This window comes from Styela clava, chromosome 8 (genome assembly GCF_964204865.1).
Source record: "Styela clava chromosome 8, kaStyClav1.hap1.2, whole genome shotgun sequence".
Lineage (NCBI taxonomy): Eukaryota > Metazoa > Chordata > Ascidiacea > Stolidobranchia > Styelidae > Styela > Styela clava.
This window is the reverse complement of record NC_135257.1, coordinates 3,366,159-3,392,617: the sequence shown is the minus strand read 5'-3', so window position 1 is coordinate 3,392,617 and position 26,459 is coordinate 3,366,159. Positions and strand designations below refer to the sequence as shown.

Here is a 26,459-nt window from a genome sequence, read left to right as displayed (position 1 = left end):
CGGATTCGTCGAAAATCTGTAATGCCGGACTCGTCACATCCCTAAATTATAGTAACAAATTATAGCTGTGTTGTCGATTATATTCTTTACGCAAAAGAATTTACGTGTAGACTAAATTATATTATAACGTAAGTATATAATTGACAATTACTCGTTTAATGAGCCTATAATTTGAATTATATTTAGACAAATGACAACAAAACGCAGAAAAGTTGATGCTAATTGCAAATGGTTTAATGGCGCAAAAAATATTCAAATGGTCAGTCTGCGCACGCTGCTTAAAATTTAACTTCTGATCTGTGTGATAAAATGTGATTCATCGATCATCAATTCGATTTTTAACATTCTAAAAATATGTGCGCCCGCTAATGACTTGCAATCTTTAATTTTGGCCCGCGAGCGACAAAAGGTTGCCCACCCGTGAACTAAAGCTTCAAGATGAGCATTGAGACTAAAAAAAACACTGCAGGCATTTATACAAAAATATGCACAAAATATATTCATCATGTATTATCAGGTCCTTGACCAATTGTTTTTAAACATTCATCAGCAAATTCAACAAATATAGGTTCCTGCATTAAGTTTGACAAATGTTCCTCTTTGCACCCGCTTTTGTCCATTTCACACAAAATAGTTCTCAAGTGGGGATTTTTCAGCAAATCTTTCAATGCAATTGATGATTTCAAGTTATTTAAATCTTCAATCGATATCTTATCACAGTCATTATCATCATCCAATGAGGTTTTTTGATGTATTTCGGGAGTTTTTGGATATGGATTTTGTTTTGGTTTATTACCTTCACAATTGTTATCTTCCTTGTGTGACTTATAACAATTGACAGAGCAATATTCAGTGTCACATTTTGGACACTTGTATTTCGACACTGCAGCTTGGCATACCTTGCACAGACCTTGTATTTTCATATTGTTATTTAATTTTATTTGTTAGGTTAAGCAACTGAAAAAGAAGCAGATACGATTAAAATGGCAGCACAAACATTATCCATGAAAAATTCGATAACCCAATAGGTGTACAGTTTTCAATGAAAAAAAATATTTTTATACATGATTTGTTAGTGAATTGAACTAAAATATCTGCTTGTAGCACGTGATGCTAATAGGTGTGTTCGATAATAAGGTGTGGGGAGCATAAAGGGAAATTGCCCTCATGGATCAGGGCCTCATCAAATTCCTCATAATATTGGTTTTGTTTCGAATTAAAACCATCATATCGCACACGATTATCCATAGTGACATAAACAGTATATGTTAACTCACTATTCTTGAAAATATGCATGGGCACATTCATTATTTTGCAAAATACATTTCAAGTTGAGCATAATATTAAGTATCAAGTCAGAAAATATGAATGCAAATTATTATTACCAGAAAATCTGTGAGGATTAAGTTTGACATATGCTGCTGCCATTCTATGTAATGGTGTCAATTTTGAGTTATTGGTTGATGGTGATGAAACATTGCGATTGTTTTGCCCATCTTAACCCCATGCCTAATCTTAAGGTTGTAAACTTCGCTGCAATATAGTCTTGGATGAAACAAAATCTGACAGCAAAGAGTTGGAAGAAAAAAAAAAGGCATTAACTACATAAAACATATTAATAAATTAATATGATTTATAGTGGCCCAGCCTGAACAACTGTGCTCTACCTTTGTGATTTCCCACCATGAAGTATCCACTATTAGGAGAAAAATCAATTTCCCGTGGCAATTTTAAATTATTCTTTTTACCAGGGAAATTTGAAAACACTGTATGTGATGGTAGATGTATCAGTTTTAAAGCATTTTCAGCTTCACTAGATGCCATTGCAAGTATTTCAGATGTGGGATTATATTTCAACAAGTCGACAGGATATCTCAAGTTTTTAATGGTTCCAATAGGCTTTGGATTTTCTGTACTGAAGCAAAGTTCATCATACACATTCACAAACCCGCTTCTTGAACCACAGGCAACATACTTTCCATTCGGAGAAGTTGCTAGTGACGTGCCGTTTGTACAACCTTCATCATAGAAGGAATGAAAGCATGAGTGAGACCGTATATCCCACATAGTAACTATTCCTTCATCTCCAAATGCGAAAATGTTCTGGCCTTCTTTAGAAAAAGTCACGTCATTCACATTACCATTAACTTTAATCGTCCTTATCAATTCCTTAGTTGAAGAAGAAACTATGTGCATGTGACCGTATTTTGATATAAAAACTAAATGCTTTCCATCTGGAGATACTAGAAATCTTGTTAATGATCTATCTTCTGTTCCTTTAATGTTTGGTATTTTGATAATTTTACCAGAAATCATGTCATAACTATAAAACCAATGGCAACTTGAAGTCATCAAAATTTCTTCACCTGACGTGAGAAAGTGGGCACATTTAATTGGAAACTGTTCAACAAAAAAACTGTGAATTTTTTGATTGCATTTCCCGTCTACCTGGAACAAATTGAGCCTGCAATCAGATGCTGCAGTCAGAGCTAGCTGGGCACTTTTATGGAACTCACAAGCTTCCAAGGCTTTTTGTGATGGTTGCTGTTTGTTTACATCTGCACATCGGTTTATTTCTAAAACACTTTTGGATAGATGTTGGGATGCCGTGACATAATCATATCTAATAGTCAATAAATCTTCTTCATCTTTCTCCAATTTGCTATTGACAGAATCTAATTTTGACCATTCAGGAGCTTCACCGACAGTTTTTTCATATTCAGTTTTCCGATCACTTTTCAAAAGAGGTCGAAATCGCATATTACCGAGTCCAGGTCTTTTCGACTTTTTATTTTTTGTCTCTGGTTCTTCAGTAAAGTCATCATCATCATTCCATGCAGCAGTTTGGCTTGTTTCACCAGAAGAGCTCTTCAATTTGTCAATATAAAAACCACAAGTGGTTTCTTTTTCATCAGAACCTTCTACAGTTCCACCAAACACAACTTCTTCAAGATAGGCTTCATCGCCATCATCACTATCATCTGAGAAACTGATAATCTTTGTCTCTCCATCTACCATAGTTTTCTTATTAGAATCAAATTGTATATCATCTGTATATTGCCGTTTTAACGACATTTCAAATTGCACACAACCTGGTATTGAACAACAACAATGATATTAAATTCAGTAAAAAGAAACATAAAATGGCCCACGCAAACCTTGAATTGATGAAATAGAGTTTATGATAATCCAAATTGCATAACTGAGTAGCGTATACGACACAAAGCATGATGGTTTCATAACAGCTACGGTACCATATGCAGGTACGGCCTCGTATGGTTATACGAGTACCATATGCTGCTGGTTCATTTTCAATTAACAAATTTGTGATTCTGATTGAGACAATGATCAAATATTTTTGCCTTGCTCACAAATCTGCAAAGGCTAAACTGATAGTTTATTTTGAAAACTCCATAATACAGTAATAAACACAAATTAAAAATGAAGAATTCTGGAGAGCGGACAAAACATTTAAAAAAGTTTTAAACATGAGAAATGTCACGTGCCCGCCCACCAACAGACACACAAAAAAAATTAGACTACAAAAAACAAAGATATGTAACTGTATTAAACTTTTGGGCTGTTATCCTTTAAAACTCTTGAGCTAAAACAGTAATAATGACTACTTCAATCTGATACAGTTTATTCAGTTATCTGTATATGACTTAATTTAAATGTCTTGAAAGTATGGAAATATAAATTCAATTTTCAATCACATGAAACTTAGACTGATATAGCAATATACAGATATATGTTGTTAATTAAAGTAATGTTTATTTTGCTCCATGTCTCAATTATATCTGTATATTGCGATAAACCGAAATCCGAACCTGGTGTCAAATGTAAATCGTGATCAACGAATAATATTATTTCCAACTTTCAGAAGAATTTTACAGTATGATCTATTGATCATCATCTGTAGCCAAACATAGTACCGGTAACGTTACCTACACATATTAATTCTGTAAACTTCCGTTCGTCATTTTTTTGGCCTCCAATACCGGTAATCTTTTTCCGACCATGCAGACATGCACAAGCACGTCACACGTGGTTATATCGAGAGACAAGGTACGGTACCGGTACTAAGAACGGCACAGGAATAGCCTAGTCTTCTACAAAATGATGCCAAGTAAACTCCATTTAAATTCAACTCTGACTTGCAAATTACAGCCTTCTGGCCTTTGGCAGCCTAGCGCAGCAGCGTCTAGTGCCGTAACGGACAACACTAAAAGGCTGAAGGAAGAAACGGATGAAGTGGAGAGAAAACGGAAGTTGAAGTGTTCCCAAAGGTGAAAAATTAAAAAACACTAAAAGGCTGAACACTAAAAGGAAGAAGTGGATGAAATTTCTTCCGACGGGTAGTTAGGTGGCTGAAGTCACTAAAAAGCTGAACACTAAAAAGAAGAGGTGGATGAAATTTCTTCCGACGAATAATGAGGTGGTCGAAGTCACTAAAAAGCTGAACTCTAAAAGGAAGAAGTGGATGAAATTTTTTCCGACGAATAATGAGGTGGTCGAAGTCACTAAAAAGCTGAACTCTAAAAGGAAGAAGTGGATGAAATTTTTTCCGATGAATAATGAGGTGGTTGAAGTCACTAAAAAGCTGAACACTAAAAGGAAGAAGTGGATGAAATTTCTTTCGACGAATAATGAGGTGGTCGAAGTCATTAAAAAGCTGAACACTAAATGGAAGAAGTGGATGAAATTTTTTCCGACGAATAATGAGGTGGTCGAAGTCACTAAAAAGCTGAACACTAAACGGAAGAAGTGGATGAAATTTCTTCCGACGAATAATGAGGTGGTTGAAGTCACTAAAAAGCTGAACACTAAAAGGAAGAAGTGGATGAAATTTTTTCCGACGAATAATGAGGTGGTCGAAGTCACTAAAAAGCTGAACACTAAACGGAAGAAGTGGATGAAATTTCTTCCGACGAATAATGAGGTGGTTGAAGTCACTAAAAAGCTGAACACTAAAAGGAAGAAGTGGATGAAATTTCTTCCGACGAATAATGAGGTGGTTGAAGTCACTAAAAAGCTGAACACTAAAAAGAAGAAGTGAATGAAATTTTTTCCGACGAATAATAAGGTGATTGACGTCACTAAAAAGCTGAACACTAAAAGGAAGAAGTGGATGAAATTTTTTCCGACGAATAATGAGGTGGTCGAAGTCACTAAAAAGCTGAACACTAAAAGGAAGAAGTGGATGAAATTTCTTCCGACGAATAATGAGGTGGTTGAAGTCACTAAAAAGCTGAACACTAAAAAGAAGAAGTGAATGAAATTTCTTCCGACGAATAATGAGGTGGTTGAAGTCACTAAAAAGCTGAACACTAAAAGGAAGAAGTGGACGAAATTTCTTCCGACGAATAATGAGGTGGTTGAAGTCACTGAAAAGATGAACAGTAAAAGAAAGAAGTGAATGAAATTTCTTCCGGCGAATAATAAGGTGGTTAAAGTCACTAAAAAGATGAACACTAAAAGGAAGAAGTGGATGAAATTTCTTCCGACGGATAGTGAGGAATACTTGAAAATTTAATATATTAGGAATTGGGTAATTTAATGTTTGTTCTGTTCGTATTTATAAGACAATGTCCTCGTGGATTCGTTTTTTGTTAATTTTTTATATGTTATGCTCAGTTCGAGCCTGGCGAATTGAAGGCCATGACATTCTCGTTATATTCTTTTTAATTTTGATGTAATGTGCAAACAAATTAATATATATATATATTCATATCTAGCTGTTCTAGATCAACAAATCTTGTAATTTATAATATGTTTGTGGCCCAACTCAAAATGCCTCTGAGGCTTACCAGTGGCCCATGGCCCATTGGTTGAGAACCAGTGGTCTAACAGGACTTCGATTTGACTAATACATCATTATTCAAAGTCTTCGTGCGTGAACTGCTTGCAAAATTTATAAAAACAGATATTAAGTTCAAGGAATGAAATACGGAATCAAAAATAAATTATATTCAATTAAATTATACACAATATCACGGCAATCTATGTACATAGATGTGTGGTCAACTGCGCGATTATTATTAATTTTTGATTCCTATTTTCGTATTTACAAAATACAACGGCGATCCATGGACTTAAAATGTGTGGTAAACTGCCCGATTATAATTAATTCTTGATACATATTTTCGTATTTATAAAATAATAAAATATATATATGCGGACATTGAAGTGCCCGAATATAAAAAAAATCCATTCGTATTTACGTACTCACGAAAAAATTGTCGCAGGTCAGAAATATAATTCATACTTTATCCCGCTTTTTGCAAATAATTTGGATAATGGTTGGTATTTAAAAGTATGGACTTTTACTAGGATGATTTTGTGTTGCGCAAAATGTTCAAATCTATGACCGATAGCACTATTTTAAATGCTTGCCGTATTAATTTAATTCTGATAACGTAACTCATGGTATATAAAAATATATCGCAGTAATCTGCAAATATGAAATGCATGGTAATATAGTCATGTTGTAGATAACAGTTATTCCATTGTTTATTGTATGCAAATTCCTTCATATACTATAGATCAGTAGTCGGCAACCACCGGGCCGCGGCCCATCGCCGGTCCGCGGAAAGGTCACTACCGGTCCGCAGAAAGGTGACATGGAAACGTACAATGCCATTGTTATCTTCATGTGAGGTTGGGTTTTTAAAATGGCAATTACAAAAACGAAAGATCGAAGTGGGTTTAACGTAAGAAATACGTTACGTGAATAGTATCACCTTCGTTTTTGAATGTATTGTCAACATACATTTTCTAACGCATATTATTTATTAGATTAGTTCGTTTGTATAAAGGTGGTCCGCCAAAATTTTGGTCAGGCTTTACCGGTCCGTTACTGAAAAAAGGTTGCCGGCCACTGCTATAGATCATTGATTTTCAACCGGCGAGAGACCTCCGGGTGTTCCGCGGAAAATTGCTTTTTTTTTTTTTTTTTTTTTTTTTTTTTTGCAGTATTATGACGTCATAACTGATATTTAACCGTCCGATGGATTTATATAAATTTCACAAAGCGCGGTTCACAACCGCTTCCAATCTTGCTATCATTTTCTACTACCTATCTTTGCGAAATGAGTTTTTTAAGCATGGCCGGTCTAGGGCTGTGCAAAATATTCGAATAGCGAATACAATATTAAAATATTCGAATGCCATTTTACTATTCGTATGTACAATACCACATAATCTGTACCGCTTTGCTTGGGCACGGAATTCACGCCGGTATATCGATCGCTTGGATTACGCGAGAATTCACCCACGGAATTCACTGTTATTTTGCAAAAAGCGTGCCGACACTAGTCCGTAAATGTAGAAACGTCAACCCAAATAAGATATCTAAAATAAAGTTACCAGCCTCCGCATGCATGACCCGAATAGAAAATCATTTTCGGAAATTAAGAGTTACAAAGACGTTTTCGATACATGGTGAAAACGGCAATTTTTGGTCGTCAGAAAATTCGAGTTGTATAATTGGTACTCCTGTAATATGCGAACCAAGACGTTGGACACCAGAACGTAGTATGTGTACCAGGTTAGGCCAAAATTTTGTTCAAATTTTCCTCATTTTAGTTCTATTACGAGTTCGGGGACTAGCCAGGTGACTCCTATAGTATTCGTACCTGAAGTTATGGCCTGACCCTAACTTGGTACACATACTACGTTCGTGTGTCCGCCATCTTGGTTCACATACCACGGGAGTACCATATAAATAGCATAGATTTGAAAATGGCGAGTCAGAGTTTTGAAAAGCCGGTATAAAAACTTATAACCAGATAAGAAATGACAGGCCATACTTTCTTGTAATGGACTTTCTAATAGCTCGGCGTGTATTTTTAGTGATCCATTTCATCCTTGACCAAATAATGTTTCAAAAATGTGAACATTATACTCGACCATGGATGGAGTCATCATCGGAATTGACTACATTTGTTGCATTTTGAAGCTTTTCTTGCAGTATTAATTAGGGGGTGGCATCATCAAAATCGTCAAGTGGAGGGTTGAATTTGCAAATTCCGTAAATAAAATTATGAATTTCCCGGTAACGATATTAGCTATGATATTGGTCGGGGTATTGATTTGTTGTAAAATAAATGGTGACTTGAGGTGATTAATTATAATTAGCGTCTTCCCTTCTACTAGGTACGAAAAGCACTTGGGCACAAAATTGTTTACAATTTTTTGGTATCAGGTCGCGTATGTAAAATATCGTTCAAGAGTGCTGCCAAACGACAACGTAGAAATGCCTTTATTTCAGATTTTAAATCAACATTCTTTATTCACGCAATCACAGCTTCACAGATTTATCTAATCACAGTATCAAATTGATTTATTTCGAAAATAACACTGAGCCTAAGAAAGTCAATTGTCGTCTTAATAATAAATGTGTGCATCCCGTTGACGATAATGATAATATTATTTGCTTAAAACTGGGACGTTTAATTTGCAAACGGCGATAAGTTAGATCAGAGTCGGCGCAAAAGATAAATATCAGAATACAATTAATTTGGCTTTGAAATCACTCCTTAATGTCATTAAAATCTGTCGCTGATGTGAACTCATAGTTATATCAATAATATGAAATCTCGATCTCCGCCGACCCACGGGAATTAATAGTTGCGCAAAAGAACAAATGGCGGGAATTTAAAAACGTTCAGGGGGACAAAATATCAGCGCATATGACGAAATTAACCAGTAAAAATCGCTTTGTTGCCGATTTTCAACGTTTCTATTAATTTCCAAATCTACCTCCGACGTTCTGGACCCTGCTGCGTATAAAAAATATTCGGTATTGGACTATTCGGTATTTGTTAAGAATATTCGAATTATTTGATTCGAAAAAAATATTCGATTTTGCCCACCCTTTTCTTGGCCGCCATAAGAGTATAAAAACACAAAAAATTGAGAGTCGTCGAGAAAGAGCTGCGTGTTTGTCTCTCTCAATTAAATTCCAGCCAGAATAAAAAATTGAAACTCTTCGAAACAGGCCCAGATATTACATTAAAATACCATTTCTGTTCCTAGCTCATCGGTAGCTCTGAATCGGAATATGTGTAACGTCTTTTCCAGCTGAAGTTGACAAGCTAATATTAATCTCGTTAATTTATTTTTTTCCGAAATGATCGATGTCAGTTAATTGCATAATATAGTTTATTTCCAAAAATCTCATTTGGAGTTCCGTCACAATTTTAGAATAAAAAAATGTGTTCCGCGATACAAAAAAGGTTGAAAATCACTGGTGTACGAGGTTAGGGATCAGGTTGTGCGACATCTTGGTGCGCATACTTCAGTAGTACCAATATTTCAATTTCAACGAAGTTTAAATTAAATTTCAATCAAAATTAAATGTTTTCTAGAAGTCGGTATCTGATCGTTTATCAATTCATGTCAAGGCGTACCATAACTTAGTCGCAGAGAAGGTGTGCTGTTGCATATTTTTAACAAAATTGCAACGAACTTTCGGGTATACGATCCATTTAAATTTGCGTGTGATAGAAACTTAGGTCATTCAGTGGAATACTCAACTGACAGATTGAAGGAAATTAATTACCCACACAGCACGTCAGCATCTCGAGTGATGATCAGGGTGTGTTGCGCTGAACATGAAAATGAATGAAGGCAGATCAATAAAAGTAAATAACGAAAAATTCATTTACATTCCCGTCTGGCAATTGGTGTTATTTGGAGTGTTTGTTTTTATTCGCTAAATGGCTCTCTTTCTTTCGAATCGCGTAAATCAGATTCGAAAAAAATTGCGATTTGAATCGATTCAATTCATAAATCTAAAAGGGGCATGCCTACTCATCAGTCCGCTTTCAGGGTCTTCATCCAATCTCACTTCCGTCGGGATATGTTTTGGCTATTTAACTCTCCCAATGTTCGGTATTTTAGTGACTTCAACCGCCTCAAAATTGATAAGACAAAATATCATCTAACCCTAACGTACTTCTTTCTTATAGTGTTTAGATTTTTAGTGACTTCAGCCACCTCACCACCCGTCGGAAGAAATTCCATCCACTTCTTTCTGTTAGTGTTCAGCTTTTCAGTGACCTCCGCCACCTCATTATCCGTCGGAAGAAATTTCATCCATTTCTTCCTTTTAGTGTTCAGCTTTTTAGTGACTTCAACCACCTCATTAATCGCCGGAAGAAATTTCATCAACTTCTTCCTTTTACTGTTCAGCTTTTTAGTGACTTCAACCACCTCATTATTCGTCGGAAGAAATTTCATCAACTTCTTCCTTTTAGTGTTCAGCTTTTTAGTGACTTCAACCACCTCATTATTCGTCGGAAGAAATTTCATCCACTGCTTCCTTTTAGTGTTCAGCTTTTTAGTGACTTCAACCACCTCATTATTCGCCGGAAGAAATTTCATCAACTTCTTCCTTTTACTGTTCAGCTTTTCAGTGACTTCAACCACCTCATTATTCGTCGGAAGAAATTTCATCAACTTCTTCCTTTTAGTGTTCAGCTTTTTAGTGACTTCAACCACCTCATTATTCGTCGGAAGAAATTTCATCCACTGCTTCCTTTTAGTGTTCAGCTTTTTAGTGACTTCAACCACCTCATTATTCGTCGGAAGAAATTTCATCCACTTCTTCCTTTTAGTGTTCAGCTTTTTAGTGACTTCAACCAGTGACTTCGACCACCTCATTATTCGTCGGAAAAAATTTCATCCACTTCTTCCTTTTAGTGTTCAGCTTTTTAGTGACGTCAATCACCTTATTATTCGTCGGAAAAAATTTCATCCACTTCTTCCTTTTAGTGTTCAGCTTTTTAGTGACTTCAACCACCTCATTATTCGTCGGAAGAAATTTCATCCACTTCTTCTTTTTAGAGTTCAGCTTTTCAGTGACTTCAACCACCTCATTATTCGTCGGAAAAAATTTCATCCACTTCTTCCTTTTAGTGTTCATCTTTTTAGTGACTTCAGCCACCTAACTACCCGTCGGAAGAAATTTCATCCACTTCTTCCTTTTAGTGTTCAGCCTTTTAGTGTTTTTTAATTTTTCACCTTTGGGAACACTTCAACTTCCGTTTTCCCTCCACTTCATCCGTTTCTTCCTTCAGCCTTTTAGTGTTGTCCTGCCGTAACAGACATGCGTGGTTTTCTGGAAGGCAGACTGGCCATATTTTGCAGTAACAAGCTGATAGAACTGATAAGTATGGAGTGGAGTCTCAATATGTGACCGGGTTTTTCCCAACTCATAAAAATCTTGCTCATTCAAATTTCTTTTTGTGGCTTTATAACCCCCCCCCCCTTTCACTCATTCTTTTATTCATGCTTCATTTATTGATGTTACCGTTATTAGTCGATATAAAACTAAATACGGAAACATTCAACTACTGAAAATAATTATGAATACGGGTATAATATAAATTTATACTTCTTGAAAATCAAGTCCATGCTTCCGAAAACAAATAACTAAGGGCCAGTTCACATATGTTCACACTATTGCGTTGACGCATCTTAAAACCTTGTTTATTTAACTTAATCGTGCGTTGCTGCGTTAACGCATTACTGACCTTTATTAACTAGGCGTAAAATGGCCTGATCGATATCCAAGATGGAAGAAGACTCTTCCAGCTCCTCTTGCACTTGGCTATGATCTTGGATGTCACCCTCGTTTTCATATACTACGAGGGTGAGATCTTCTGGCACACTGCTAGATGTTCTAAAATTAAGCAGGGGCCATATGTTACCTCATACTCATTACTTAGTGAGGCATCTTTGTTTTTTACAGGTCAATGATGATTACAGGATGGGAAAAGCAAGTTTTCAGTTTATTGTTGTTTCAAATAAAGGAGTTTTGTTTCTATGAAAGTGTCATTTCATTTTATTGACATATCAGTATGCTTAGTGGGGCTGACGGACAACTCGACTACACGGACAACTCGACTACCTAGAGGCCTGGTGAGTTGTCCGTCTTTTGGCATTTTCTACGGTGGTGTTTTAGGTCTATAGAAATGCGTATTTGATGCCAAAAGACGGACAACTCACCAGGCCTCTAGGTAGTCGAGTTGTCTCTGGTGAGTTGTCCGTGTAGTCGAGTTGTCCGCCTCCCCTTAGTGGAGTGTATGACATGGAATATTTTATGAAGTTTTATTCAGTCTTTGTAAAAATTAAAATAGGGCTTTTGTGGTAAAAAAATACGGTATAGGTGGAGTAAAAATGTTTTCCCTACCTCCTGCTTTCGCAGTACGAGTTTAAAAACTCTAAACTACCCATAAACTCCCATTTTTTTTACATCCAGCCCCTGCCCCACTCCTACTCTCAAACGCCTCTCTTTTCTCTCTCCTGAACCTATCTTTCAACGACCTCCACCTTGTCTTGCATTCTTTCACTGTTGAAACAAGAATACCGGTACTGTTATTTTCGGTTGCATTTGACTTAAAGTGACTGTCCTCTCCAGTCTCCGAAGTGCGAGATAAACTTACCCCCCATTCTGCCATTCCCATTTCCTCGCCAACCTCTATCCACGCTTTTTCCTTCAAAATTTTGTTCCAGTAATCTACCGCCCCAACCGCCCACAAACAATCCTTCTCCCTAACCAACTCTATTAATTTCGCAACTTCCATTTTTCGGTTTTGGGTAATTAATAATTGGTTAGGTTTTCGATAGTTAAATTTATTTCGCAGATGACACGAAATTTCCCCGCCATTGTTACGTAACAAGTGAACCGTAGCACGCTGCGTTAACGCATTCGAAGTATGAACACCCTCAACGCAATTGCGTTGGATTCAGGGTGGCCATATTGGCTTTTTTAACGCCAAATTTGCCATTTTTGGCTTTTTTCAAACACGTTTGGCGTCAGAATTTCTGTTTGGCTTTTTGGCGTTTTTTGGCTTTTTTAAGCCTATTCTAGTGTCTATACAATAGCCTATTACCAGTACCGGTACTAGGCGACTTAACATTTGGATTTTCCCGAGCATCGATTTCCTTGTTTATTACCTTAACGCTTACCCATACCCAATAAGAAATAATTGCAGTTTCTGCAGCCTCTCAGGCCGATAATCAAGCAGGGTTGTAAACATTGCCTTGTTTTTATAGTTTTGCGTATTATTTGTCAGTTTTTAGTTCTGTTTCCAAAAAAAATTTGGATAACTTAATTGTCATTATGCTTTCCGAGGAGCTTCAGTTTAGTTGCAGTAATCAAAATTTAGTCTCACGAACGATGTGATTAACTACGCTAAAATTACTGAATTAGCTATCACCTGCAGGCGGCAAGTGGTTAGATAATTTTTTAATAAAATTGATGGATTCAAAATTTAAAAAATTTGCAATAGTAAAGTACGATATAGGGAGATTTTTTAAGGCATATCACAAGTTTAAGTAAAAACATGTAGATATATCACATACTGAAGCGGCACCCTGTATTATTGAATGGTAATATATTGCTGACCGCTTGATGAATACAGTAATATAATGCTGCCCGCTTGATATTTCTTTTTATTTAGTTCTTTAACTTTTTGACTGTTCCATATAGATGTCAGCTTGACTGTATTGTGTCGAATGTAGATTCTGGTGCTGCCATTCAATTAATCCTTTTTACTTTTAAACCCTTCACCCCGCTGAAGTGGAAATTGCCATGATAGCAACCGGAAATACAATTTTCAATGGAAAAAGACATTTGTGTGGCTCACTAAATTAACTGATAGCTCTACATCAGCATCAGTATTGTGCCAAAGACTTAAAATATGACAAATCATGGGGCTTTTGTACTTAGTAAAATTGTTGGCTTTTTCTGGCTTTTTTTATGTCTCGATTTGGCTTTTTTTGATCGCTGGGATCTGGCAACCCTGGTCGGATTCCGTTCCCAACGCAACGCAAACCTATGCGTCAGTGTGAACGGGCCCTAACTAATCCCATTTCCGACATGGAATGGTAACCGGACGAGAGGCCGTGGTTTGCCATATCGTTAGGCCGTCTTGTCGGCTTTCCATTCCCCAGAATAAATATGTAAACCCTTTCCTATCCTGGGTTATCCTATCTTGCAAATAAAGTGTCTAAGTCTAAGAGCTGAAATTCAATTGTTACATCACCGTTGACTTACTCGCGATTAGCCATTGTTACGGATATAAACAAGGAAGTCGATGCTTGGAATGAATATACACTGGTTGGTAAGGCCTGGGATGACTTGTTTAAAACTATTTTGCTGCCTCTTTCCATTTATTTTAACACTTGTATCTGCGGTGTCAGACAAATCGGATAACGTTACAATAATCGTTCTTCACGATTTTCGTGACATCAACTTTCGAAAGCTATTAGACGCGACTGAGAGTTTAGTCAATGTGAAGTTTTCCACCAAACTCAACCTGCACTGTGAAGACATTTTCTTAGACAACCATAATGACGTAACCGGTCGGCATTTGTTCAACGTGGGGGAATGGCTACGTAAGAATAGAAAAGTGGAGGCGGTTGTAGGACCGACAGATTCAGATGGAGTTCTATTATTTCACCCACATGCCGTTCTGCTTCGAGCCCCACATTTCGCCCCAGTGGCAACCGATCCAATATTTGAATCAACTGACAGATTTCCATTCTTAATCAGGATGCAGCATGATTATCGACATCAGGTAAGTTCTTTGGTTTGCTATTTATATATCCATTATATTCCCCTTTTCTTCTTCTCAGGGTTTCCATTGGACAAGCATAGGCATAAGAGATTAGGGCTTGGCGAAAGCTTGTTAAGTTGCATTTACCTAACTGAATAATATCCATTTGATGCGATGTCTCGACCAGGATACATCTGCAAAAATTATGTGGTAATTTTTTACGCGCAAATAATATACTAATGCCTTTATTGTTTTACCATTCCTAATGCCATCCACTGTATGGCGGCTGGCAACGGTCTTTTTTCATCTGCATGACAACTAGATTTGAGGTACCATTTTGTAAAAGAAATATATTACTACTTATGGATTTTTCTAACTTACCTGAAAACTGCTTGTCTGCCTGGCAAGTGTATGCAAAAAAAACCACACCGCGCAATTTTTTATTTCATTCATATTCTAAAATATCTCAACCTCTGAGATGATGAACGTAAAACTAAGATTGCACAACGCGCGGCATCGAGCTGTGGTACATTTGACCAAAATTCCCGTAAAAGTCAAACATTAAATACTTCGTACTCGCTTGCAAACAGTTCGTCAACAATAACGGCCTGCATAGGTGAATCAGAAATGTTGGTCGATGAATATCGGTTAGTTTATTTTCTTTTGGCGCGAAAGTATATATCACCAGAAGAGAGAAATACAAGAAAAAATATAATTTCTATGCTTGGTTAAATGGACGGATTGGCCAGTAAATCGCCGACGATCAAAATGAAATGTAAATTACCGAAGCATAGAAGGCACGCAGCTTACAGCGATTTTCGTTGACAGAGGCCATCGTTCAAATTGATTAACAGCTCATCTCCGAGAAAGAAAGTTGGCAAATTAATCCCGGTGCTTTCGTAAGGTTCTCTGAAAGCACTTGACATGGCGATCGAAAGCAATGAAATTTCTGTCTTAATTTATAATTTCATATTTAGATAATCCATACTGATAGTTTGATCACAGCGTAAATAAGATGGTCAGGAGCCTCGGTGACCTGTAAATATTCACTCTACTGTATTTCTATAAAAATCTATATATTGTTATTTTTTAACATTGTTTTGTGGAAATAAAATCTCTCTCTCCCTCTCTCTTAGTAAATATACCAATTGACGCAAGACTTGAAGCAGTTCGCATGATTAGGATACATAATAAATTCACAGCTCCAGGCGGATGGACAGATATATGAGAAGCCGCAATCCAATAAAATATAATACTCCTTAATGTCACGTCTTTTGATAGCCCGGAATCTATATCGACGAGACACAATGAAAACGTATCGAACGCGCCACTCTCAGCCCCTTTGTCCACAAACAAGACACGTGCATAAATCACTTCTTTATATTCTTGGCAAAGAACGGCGGTTTTCTTAAATAAATAAAACAAAATTGATTAACATAAGTCAAAGCATATAACAACAACAAAAGGCATATTTCTCACCAAACGTTTTCCGATCCGGGAGGCTAATAGAATTACAATATATACCAGATAAATAAACAGTCCACAATACAGACAAATATCTGCGACTTTACACGACGAATACGTGATGCAAATGACCGAAAGGAAAACGCTAGACCAGACAATAGATAATAATACTAATTTACGCTACAAATAAAGGGTAATAATGAGTCTACAATGATTGGATGCAAGGCAGAGCACGATGCACTGCATACAGTGGCAAAATATACGACAAACGTACGTTTACAACGTAACATACCCCCACCCGAATATATGACCCAGGGAATATATTCTAAAAAATTAAACGTTGTAAATGAAACAATAATTCGATCGACTATTTTTGGTCTTCTAGAAATCGACATAGTTTAGTAATGGGTCGTCTGACAACATTTGTGCCGGTTCTCACCAACACTGAGCGGACGAGTCCATGTTTGTCTGGGAAGGTATTTATAACCCTTCCAACAGTCCATCGACCGCGAGGAATCGATTCATCAACTAGCAGAACCATATCGTCGACTTTGAAGTTATCACGTCCTTTCGTCCATTTCGACCTTTGTGTTATTGTTGGCAGGTACTCTTTTATCCATCGACGCCAGAATTCATCAGCCAGATATTGTACCTGGCGCCATCGCTGTCGAACGTAGCAATCACGCTTCGTGAATACACCTGGTGATACATTTGGTGACGAACCAACAAGTAGTAGATGGTTGGGCGTCAACGGTTCATCAGCTGAGTGGTCCATTATCACTGGAGTTATCGGTCTGGAATTCAGTATCGATTCCACTTCAACTAGTAGTGTCTCCAACTTCTCATGAGTAATCGATTGACCTGTCAACAATACAGATAGAATTCGTTTAGTTGATTTAATCATTCTTTCAAAAACGCCACCCATATGACTGGCGTATGGAGGATTAAAGTTAAATTCTACGTCACGTTGACGCAGATAGTTTGCAATACTTTGCTCGTTCCATTTGCTAATTGATTCTTTCAATTCGCGACAAGCACCTACAAAATTGCTTCCATTGTCGCAATATATGTGAACAGGACGACCTCTGCGCCCAGTAAAGCGTCTCAATGCGTCAATAAAGTCGTCAGTTGATAAACTACTAGCTAGTTCGATATACACGGCCCGAATCGATAGACAAGTGAAGAGACAACCATACACTTTAACTTGACTCCGTCCTTGCTTAACAGTCATTGGGCCAAAGAAGTCAACTCCAACATACGAAAATGCACGGACGTTATCATATAACCGAGCAGCGGGTAGGTCAGACATTATCTGCTCGCCAACATGGGCGTTCCGCTTTCGACAAAATATGCATTTTCCTATGACTTTACGAACTGCAGCGCCACCCTTCAATACCCAATATGTTTGTCTCAACGTCGTCCAAGTGTGACTCATTCCAGAATGTCCAACTTCAATATGACACTTGATTATCAGCAACGAAGTTAAATGATGTTCATTCGGTAGAATGGCAGGATGTTTCGATTCGTACGGTATTGACGCATTGTCTAAACGACCTCCCACACGCATTACGCCGTAGCTGTCCATAACGGGAGAAAGTTTACGAAGTGCGCGGGAGCAGTTAGACTTGTTCCAAATCACAATCCCGCAACCCAGCATCTCCATAACCTTCGGAAACATCTGCCACTGCACGTATTTCACAAGTTGCGTCTCCGAAAACCTGAGCTTAACGTCAAAGAGCCAACATTGGGGTTGTTTGCCGTCTTAGATACCCGCATGAGCAGAAACAACTTGTATCGCATAAGCCAAGCTGTGGCTCTGCGCAAGCGAGTCCAACTAGAGTATCTTTGAATTAAACGATCGGTAGCCGAAACAGTTTCAGAATTTTCGTTTAAGCAGTCAGTTAAGTTAATTTGCACGGGAATATGCTCGGAAGGTTGAAATTCCAGTGGCGGATCCGGCATACTAACAGGGTCAATAGGCCAATCCCTTTCATCCAACCATAAAAAATCCGGACCACGCAGCCAGCGATCCCGATTAAGAAATTTATCTACAGAAACTCCTCTCGAACCATCATCGGCTGGATTTAATTTAGTTGGAACGTAGCGCCAATTTGAAATATCACAATTCTGCTCGATCGTAGTTAGTCGGTTAGCAACAAACGTTGTAAACCGTTTCGAAGAGTTACGAATACTCTGTAGTATGGCAGTTGAATCCGCCCAAAAGACGCACTGTCTTAGTGAAAGGTCTAGCTCTTTTCTGATTATTGCTCCCAATCTCACGGCTAAAACCGCCGCAGTTAACTCCAAACGAGGCACTGATACGGGTTTAATTGGAGCTAGTCTAGATTTACCCATCAGGAAAGCGCAATGAACTCTAGAATGTTCGTCAATCAGACGCAGATATGCAACGGCGCTGTATCCGTTATTCGATGCGTCTGCAAAAATATGTACGTCACTTCGACTGACGCGTCCAAAGTCAAGCGGTTCAAGACAGCGACAAATTTTCAGGTTTTCCAATAGATGAATTTGGTTCAACCAATTGGCCCAGCTATTTGCATCACGTTCACATACAGGGTCGTCCCAGCCGATCTTCTTACGGCATAGATCCTGTAGCAGCAACTTAGCAGTCAACGTGACAGGAGCCCAAAATCCAAGGGGATCAAATAACGAGCTTAACGCGGACAAAATACCTCGCCGAGTAAACTCTCGATCGGGAATATCAATCTTGCACCCGAATTCATCGCTCAATGCGTTCCAATACACGCCTAGAATGCGATTAGACACACCGTCGTCCAAGACACGACTTCGCAGTTGCTTACAACGCTCGCTTTCCGGCAAACTATTCAAGACAACCTTACTATTGGACATCCATTTCGTAAGTTTAAACCCTCCTTTACTCAACAAAGAACGTAGCTGCATCACCGTCGAAACAGCATCGTTATCATTTTTGCAACTGGACAAACAGTCATCAACATAGAAGTCTCGTTTAACAATTTCTAAAATCTTGGAATCGTATTCCGCGCCGAAGTCTTTCGCTGTTTGCAACAGACAAAATGCAGCACAACTAGGTGATGACGAAGCACCAAACAAATGCACAGTCATTTCATGTTCGACTGGCTGTGTAGATAAATCTCCATCGACCCACCACAAAAATCTTAGAAAGGCCCGATCCTCCGGTTTCACTCTAATCTGATGGAACATTGATTCAATATCAGCGATAATCGCGATGTTTTTCCTTCGAAATCGGGTTAGTACACCAACCAAACTATTAACAAGGTCTGGGCCACTCATAAGCGCATCATTCAACGACAAACCCTCGGACTTGGACGCGCAATCAAAGACGATTCTAAGTTTGTCTGGTTTCTTTGGGTTTATCACAGGATGATGTGGCAATAACCATTTTGTTGGATAGATGTTCGGCGACCTAGGACTGTCAGCTATACGAGCGTATCCTTTATCAACATATTCATTCATTGTCTGAATATATTTTTGGCGCAATGGGTCATCTTTTAAAAGACGTCGCTTTAACTGACGAAGGCGATTCTCCGCCACTTTCTGATTACATGGTAACTCGCGATGATTGATTTTCCACAATAAAGGTAGTTCGTAATGTCCATCAACAAATTTGAGTTTGTCTTCCATGCAACTACGCGCTATTCTATCTTCGCGGGAAGTTTTAGTGTCACAAATACTGGGGACGTCAGCAAAATCCGTACGCCAAAGTCGCTCAATCTGCGACGCCAAAGGATTTGTATCAACAAAATTAATGGAAGTGTTTTCATAGACGGTCAGAGACGGACCCATAAGAGACCAACCCAGAGGGGTTTTCACCGCAATCGGCTGTTGACTCCGACCCTTTCTAAATTCCTCCCACACAAACACTTCGGGAACATCCGCTCCTATCAGCAAAGTCACTTCACCGTCGTGTATTCGAGGAAAGTCGATATCAGACAAATAGGATAGCTTACGCAAAGAACTGCGCGAGGGTAGCTTATTGGGCTTTATGGGCAAGTTTGATGGAACGGATACTTACAATCGTGAATGGGGCAACTTTCATTCTGGGTGCACTGTCTAAACATATGCCCTCGTCTTAAGCATTTGAAGCACAACTGATTCCGTCTAGCCACGTTATATCGTTCGTACCATGAAAGGACTTTAAATTTCTTACAGTTGAATAATTCGTGAGAGAAATTATGGCAGATTGATCGACAACTAGTTTCCGGCATATGTGAGGTACGGCAGGGTAATACCGAAACCTTAATAAATTTTCTGACATACGTTCACCAATTTTTGTGTTGCTGTTTCAGCTGATTACAAAACGGCAATGCGGCAGGGAGTAAATTGCTAGGCCGGGTGGGTCTTCGTGCTAAGCGTTAGGTATACGCTCGCCACCGCACCTATGATTACTCTGGGTGGGTTCGCATCACATGCGGGGATGGTTATGTGCGAGAGGATTGCTGGACTCCTCGCCGCTGTAGGCTTCCTCTACCATCAAGTCCATGCATCCGAAAAACAAAAAACCAACTGAATCCATACCAGACATGGGATGGTACCGTAACCATACGAGAGGCCGTGAGCCGTCTTATCGGCTTTCCTCTCCCCCAGAGATAAAAATGTAAATCCTATCCTATTTTAGTTGTCTACGAAGCTTAATAAGATATTGTTAGCGGATATCCCCGAAGAAAAAAAATAAAATCAATTTGAGTAAGTTTATAGTCATTCAAGGCTGTCAAAATTGAATGAATGACCTCAGCTTAGATTGGGCTAGCCAAGAACACTATTCAACAACCCTACTAACAACATTTACTTATGTCTACCGACCATCTCAGCTAGCCATGCTATTTTTGGTTATCACCAATTGTTACCTATACAAGCAATAGTGACGCGGGCCACAGACTATGATGTAGCGGGCCCATGTGTCCTACAGGCCTGGATTTGGACCACCCTGCTCCGAAATATGTTATGTATCGGATTGAATTCATTAAGTGATAATATCATAATTATGTAATTAGGTGTTTATGACCATGTTATGATTTTTGTTGTTAATATGCCAAGCCAACTAACTTTAGGCGCGGCGGTGTGGCTCAACGGGCTAAGCGTTAGAAATACGCTCGCCACCGCACCTCTAATTACTCTGCGTGGGTTCGCAGGTTCGAATCCCATGCAGGGATGGTTATGTGCGAGAGGATTGCTGGACTCCTCGCCGTCGTTGGGTGGTTCACGTAACCGCTGGTCGGTTACGGCTTCCTCCACCACCAAGTCCATGCTTCCGAAAAACAAACAATACAGTAAAAACTAATCCCATACCCGACTTGGAATGGTAACCGGACGAGAGGCCGTGGTTCGCCATATGGATAAGCCGTCTTATCGGCTTTCCTCTCCCCCGGGATAAATATGTAAATCCTATCCTAATCCTATCCTAGTACCAGCAATGAAGACACCAGCTAGCATTGATTATACCACTATCAAATAATAGAGTTTACAATATTTATCTTTGTGAACTGATAATGTGATATTTGAAAAAATTGACTCCCCATGTCAACAGACGTAGGTAAATTCTGTGAAAAACGATTCATAGTCTTGCAGAAACTTTAAAATTACAAAGTAATATATTTGGTATCAGTATACGATTTTCAAGCACAAGTGCACAAGCATACAGCAGATGTTTCTATTTCTTCAAAGTCCCAAGTTAACTGAACTTCTAGCATTTTGACAGATAAATGACAAGCATTGTTCTGGTATGGACTCTTCTGGTGTTGCTCTTTCATTCACTAACAAAGGTTCTCCATTTCCATTGCTATCAAGAATAGATGCTGTCGCTGAGTACAAATTAGATGGAGTTAAATGCAGATCAGTGAAACCAGAGTGCATGCCACTATTGTCTGTATGAGTGTCTGATAAGTTGTTTCTTTTACATCTATCGTTATCATCAGTTTGCCTCCACACAGAATCATTATTTAGAAGGTGAGATTTGTATGATTTCCATGACTGTTGTTGCTGTGGCATTTTCGAGGAACTCTGTTCTGGTTGCAATGTTGAGTAATTTTGTCTACTCTCATATGCTTTCAATATTTGTTTGCGGCCAAGTGGATATCGGGAATAACTGCCAGTGGTATTTTTTACTGGTGAACTTTCCCATGCAGATATGTTTGCATGGTGGGGCATATTTGAGTCAATCTGTGAAGCGGTTACAGAAGAATGACTGTAGAAATCTTGTACCTGATTGCAATATGTTGGTGATAATTCATTAGGTAGTGAGTTTGAGAAATTATTTGATTGACCATAATTTTGGGGGACAGGTACAGAAGAAAATGGCACACTACCTATTTCATAGAGCTGTGATTGTGGTCTTTCAACAGAACCATGACTTGGCATAGCAGTACTGTTACCATGTGATTCATAGTTAATTAAAACGGAGTTCTCTACTATTTGGGCAATGGGGGGAACAACATTGCAATCCGAAGTATTCTGCATTGCTTGTGATACCTCATCCTTGTCATGTTTGTCAGAGATATGCTTTTTCAACTTGTTTTTGGATGAATATTGCCTATTACAGTGAGGACAACAATTGGGCTCTGCAGAAATTCTTTCTTTCAAAGTAATTGTAGTATTTTGCATATTTCCAAGATTTTGACAACTTTTTGTTTGCTTAATACTCACAGGAAGTTCACTCCCAGGATGCTGTCTTTGAATGTGTAATTTTCTTTTTGTGCTGGACTTATATACTTTATCACAATATGGACATTTGAATTCTAGCACTGATTTGAGTATCGGATATGATAACTCTTTGATTGAATTTGTATTTATGTCCGGATGTTTTTTAATCATGTGATTGATGAACATTCCTCGTCGTTGGAAGCCAATAGAGCATTTCAAACATTTAAAAACATATTTATCAAGGTTAATTTGGTCCACTGGTTTCCTTCTTTCTGATGTGCTGTGGAAGGTTATCATGTGATCATGCAGTTTGTCTTTACGCTTGAATGTGCTTCCACAATAATGGCATAAAAAGTTTCGAGCAGAGGAATGTACAACTTGGTGGACATTCAACTTTTCTCTATTTTTGAATACTTTACCACAAATTAAACAAGAGTGGATTTCAGGAATTTTAACAACTGTTTTACGAACTATTCGTTTGGAGAGTGAACGATTTGGGAAACTGGAAAAGTTGACAACATCTCGTCTTCTATCTCTAGCTTTCCTCCAAGCTCTTTTTTTGGGAGGAACGGACCTGACATCTCTTTCAGAATTCAAATAAACTTGCATTCGAACAGAAGTTTTTGTTTTCCTCATGGTTGATGAAGATGTAGAGGCTGCTTTTGAAGAATTAATGCAGCCGGATGTTGATGTCAACAAAGGTACTGACAGAAATTTTGCATATGTTGGAGAATACCAAACTTTCAATTCTTCATCTGGTAAAACTTGACGAGTCGTGGTAAAGTATATAAAGTCTTCCTCTTGATGAGCACATAAATTCTGCTCAGTGTATGATTTTGCAGGTTGAACGAACATCATCCAATTGCACATGTTTTCATCTGACATATCATAGTAAATGTAAGAAGCATCAACATTCTCCAATCTCTTACATTTGTTAATGTCTAATTTTATGATGAAACCAGAACCATCCATTTCATTTCTGGTAACAAGGGGTGCTTCCAACGGCCCAAATTGGGAAAGTAGTGATAACGAACATTTCGCAAATACACTACAGTGTTCGCCAACTTTTTTGATTGCCAATATATCTGGTAAAGATGATCTAGCCTTGCTCTTACTAGTTTTATTGTAGATTCTTATAACTTTTTGCCCGGACATCTCAGGGTCAAAGAGCTGATCTTTTTCCACCATCCTTATGATACAGTGTACGAAATATATTTTATAACTGCATAACAAAACAATTCCCAGTCAAAAAGCTTACTCACAAAATAACTATATCCAGATATCTGTGGTCACAGTTCGGTTTACATATAAAAATACATACAATACAAAAATGCTTTCTAGAGAATATTTACGTATTTTTCTCGACATTTGAACCCTGAAAATTTCAAAAACACATTTCTATAGACCAAAAATGCGAAAAGACGGACAACTCACCAGGCCTCTCTGTAGTCGAGTTGTCCGCCTCCCTCGTACCGGTACGGTACAGAGACATTTTGCTGCACACCGCTGTTCGCTAGCTTTCGGTCCACTGGACTCCAAGCGACGGACGAGACGAGGCTGCGTTCGTCTGCAGTACGGACATAATAGTCCTAACAGGATGCTGCATATTCTGATATAAGGTACCGCATTGCTTTTCAGAATAATAGAGCAATGCTCAAATATAGGGACACGGAAGCAACAACGAAACATTTTACCCACAACCAGAAAGGATGTATACCTAAAATAGGAACCGACAAACGTTCTCACCCTCGGGCCAAAATCTACATATATGTTCAGCGGAGTTTACAGCATTTTTGCTCACAATTACATTGTTAAGTCGGGATATCGTTTAAAAAGTTTTCGACAGTACGGTATTCGGGCAAAACTTTCCCGGATTGGCGGGCTTTGATTCCGACAACCACAGTCGTCGATCGTATCGCATATTGATGCGCCTGTGGTCGCATACAGTGGTGGGATTCAGCCGGTTCGCACCGGTTCTATAACACCGTCTCACGGAATTTTATGAGATCAGCAAACCGGTTAGCATCTCTGGTTACTCTCAATGTTCTGTTTGTAACAGAACCGGCTGAGCAATATGACTTTTGTAAAAGAACCAGCTGACAAAAATTTGAATTCCACCACTGGTCGCATACTACAATTATCAAAAAGTGTCGATTACAAATAAAACACGAACAGATTTGGCGGATTCCTGCTTTGAGGGTCCAGTGGCTTCCAGTCGTCGTTGGCAGTGGTTTTCCGTAAACTCTTATGCAGTGGTGGGTTTCAAGGGGTTCGTGCGGGTTCTCATCATGATAATCAGCAAACCCGATCTTGCTTTTTAGAGCTATAAATTTGTTTTGTGAAATGAAGGAATATGTTGTTAGTGAATTTAATACAAAATTTTAAGTTCAGTCACGGACTGCTTTTATCCTTTGAGGATGGAAAGCCACGATTCGTAGTTTACCGGTTACAGAAAAATTGATATGCTTAACTTGGAATGAACAATCTGGGTAGGTTCGGGTTAATTAATAACAATATGGATATAGGATTTATTCATCCCTGATAAGGGACAGCTTAGTCATATTGCGAACCTCTCTTCTCGTGTAGTTACGACGACAGGGAATTCCAGAAATCCAGTCTTACATAATTATCCCCCAATGATTTCAAACTTGCGAACCCATACATGATAACCAAAGATGCGATGACAAGCGTGTATTTCACAGTCAGGTCGATGCGTCGTCCTGAGCCCAATCATACGCTCGTGGTGATTTGTATCAAGAACAAACGGTGTATATTTCATTTAGATATTTGCCTTGCTCGGTGTTATGAAAAAACTTAATTGGCGAACCACTGCTATCATATCGAGTGATGGAGATTATGAGAGACGTGCAGCGGAACGGTTCAGCGAAACAGCAGAGAAATCCGGAATGAATGTGAGTTGTGACTAAAACTTTTGACAGGTTCTTATAATATACCTATATATATATATACAGTATATATATTGTTCAGAGTACGTAGGAAAAATACGGATCTCAAACGGTTTTTGAAAATTTTTATGTATATAATTACATCACTGCTTATGTGTCGGATCTATGAAGCTGCTTAATATTATGTGTGATAAGGCCAAGAGAGAGCATGATTACACTTTTGCATTTGAGTGCAAAGACATGTAGCCTATTATCGACTTTTGGCAAACTAAAAATCAAAAAAACCTAAAATTTTATAAACTTAAAAATATTTCAATTGACTGTTCATCATCTTGGACACTCCGTCAGAACGTTCTTTGATATATCGGTGATTTGCATGGTCCAGACTTAGAGTAAATATTTCAATATGTTCTCTCGTTTGTTACTGGCTAACCGTAGATTGTTTTATAGATATTATATAGCTGTAGTTGCATAGCATATCGACAAGTTTGCCCAGGGCCAAACTGCCACGTAAATTGATCAAGTATATAGGATAAGTTGCAACGAAGAAAAGTTTCGCAATTATGTCTGATAATTTCCGGTAGCTGCGTTGAACTGGAAGCATTGGCTGTTTATATAAAGTATCAGTACATACGAGACTAAAGATATCGATTTGTAGAATTAAATAGATCTAAACGGTATTAGTTCGTTTCCTCAAAATTTACGCTTACAAACGACGTAGCTTGAAAGTTAACAGTTAGTCAGAAGTACGCAGGTTAGAGTTTGTTAAATGCAATTGCAATTACCACTTTGTTGTGTATTTATTGTCTTCATTCAAACAATGATAATGAAACAATATTTGGAAGTTGGTATAATAAGAGCA

At 38.2% G+C, this 26,459-nt stretch overlaps 5 protein-coding genes and 1 long non-coding RNA gene across 6 annotated transcripts in view; 1 reads left to right on the top strand and 5 right to left on the bottom strand.

The window, feature by feature from the left end:
• Nucleotides 1-503: 503 nt before the first annotated feature.
• LOC120346810 (zinc finger HIT domain-containing protein 3-like) lies at nt 504-923 on the bottom strand. The gene has a single exon (XM_039416645.2). It carries the CDS (start codon nt 921-923, stop codon nt 504-506), a length of 420 nt encoding a protein of 139 aa, XP_039272579.2.
• A 34-nt stretch (nt 924-957) lies between these two features.
• LOC120346793 (U3 small nucleolar RNA-associated protein 18 homolog) lies at nt 958-4,216 on the bottom strand. Its single transcript, XM_039416617.2, has one exon. The coding sequence runs from the start codon at nt 3,073-3,075 to the stop codon at nt 1,624-1,626; it is 1,452 nt and encodes a 483-aa protein (XP_039272551.2). The 5' UTR covers nt 3,076-4,216; the 3' UTR covers nt 958-1,623.
• A 7,077-nt stretch (nt 4,217-11,293) lies between these two features.
• Nucleotides 11,294-12,661, bottom strand: LOC120346814 (uncharacterized). The gene is made up of 3 exons (XR_005570033.2): nt 12,453-12,661; nt 12,200-12,358; nt 11,294-11,689 (listed from the first exon to the last, which is right to left on the bottom strand). It is a non-coding gene; the product is annotated as an uncharacterized LOC120346814 (long non-coding RNA).
• A 1,202-nt stretch (nt 12,662-13,863) lies between these two features.
• The window catches only part of LOC120346784 (glutamate [NMDA] receptor subunit 1-like), a 35,354-nt gene continuing 22,758 nt past the window's right edge, over nt 13,864-26,459 (top strand). Inside the window, exons 1-2 of the mRNA XM_039416605.2 lie at nt 13,864-14,591; nt 25,475-25,603. Coding sequence (XP_039272539.2) covers nt 14,109-14,591; nt 25,475-25,603 — 612 coding nt within the window. The 5' untranslated portion in view covers nt 13,864-14,108. The remainder of the gene's footprint in view (nt 14,592-25,474; nt 25,604-26,459) is intronic.
• Nucleotides 15,843-17,723, bottom strand: LOC144411652 (uncharacterized). Its single transcript, XM_078115418.1, has 2 exons — nt 16,050-17,723; nt 15,843-15,977 (listed from the first exon to the last, which is right to left on the bottom strand). The coding sequence occupies exon 1, from the start codon at nt 17,710-17,712 to the stop codon at nt 16,402-16,404; it is 1,311 nt and encodes a 436-aa protein (XP_077971544.1). The 5' UTR covers nt 17,713-17,723; the 3' UTR covers nt 15,843-15,977; nt 16,050-16,401.
• On the bottom strand, nt 21,528-24,415 carry LOC120346789 (PR domain zinc finger protein 10-like). Its single transcript, XM_039416612.2, has 2 exons — nt 24,126-24,415; nt 21,528-23,913 (listed from the first exon to the last, which is right to left on the bottom strand). Exon 2 carries the CDS (start codon nt 23,877-23,879, stop codon nt 21,711-21,713), a length of 2,169 nt encoding a protein of 722 aa, XP_039272546.2. The 5' UTR covers nt 23,880-23,913; nt 24,126-24,415; the 3' UTR covers nt 21,528-21,710.

Coding starts and splice junctions, on each gene's coding strand:
- LOC120346810 (XM_039416645.2), bottom strand. CDS start 923: ATGAAAATACAAGGTCTGTGCAAGGTATGCCAAGCTGCAGTGTCGAAA.
- LOC120346793 (XM_039416617.2), bottom strand. CDS start 3,075: ATGTCGTTAAAACGGCAATATACAGATGATATACAATTTGATTCTAAT.
- LOC144411652 (XM_078115418.1), bottom strand. CDS start 17,712: ATGTTTCCGAAGGTTATGGAGATGCTGGGTTGCGGGATTGTGATTTGG.
- LOC120346789 (XM_039416612.2), bottom strand. CDS start 23,879: ATGGTGGAAAAAGATCAGCTCTTTGACCCTGAGATGTCCGGGCAAAAA.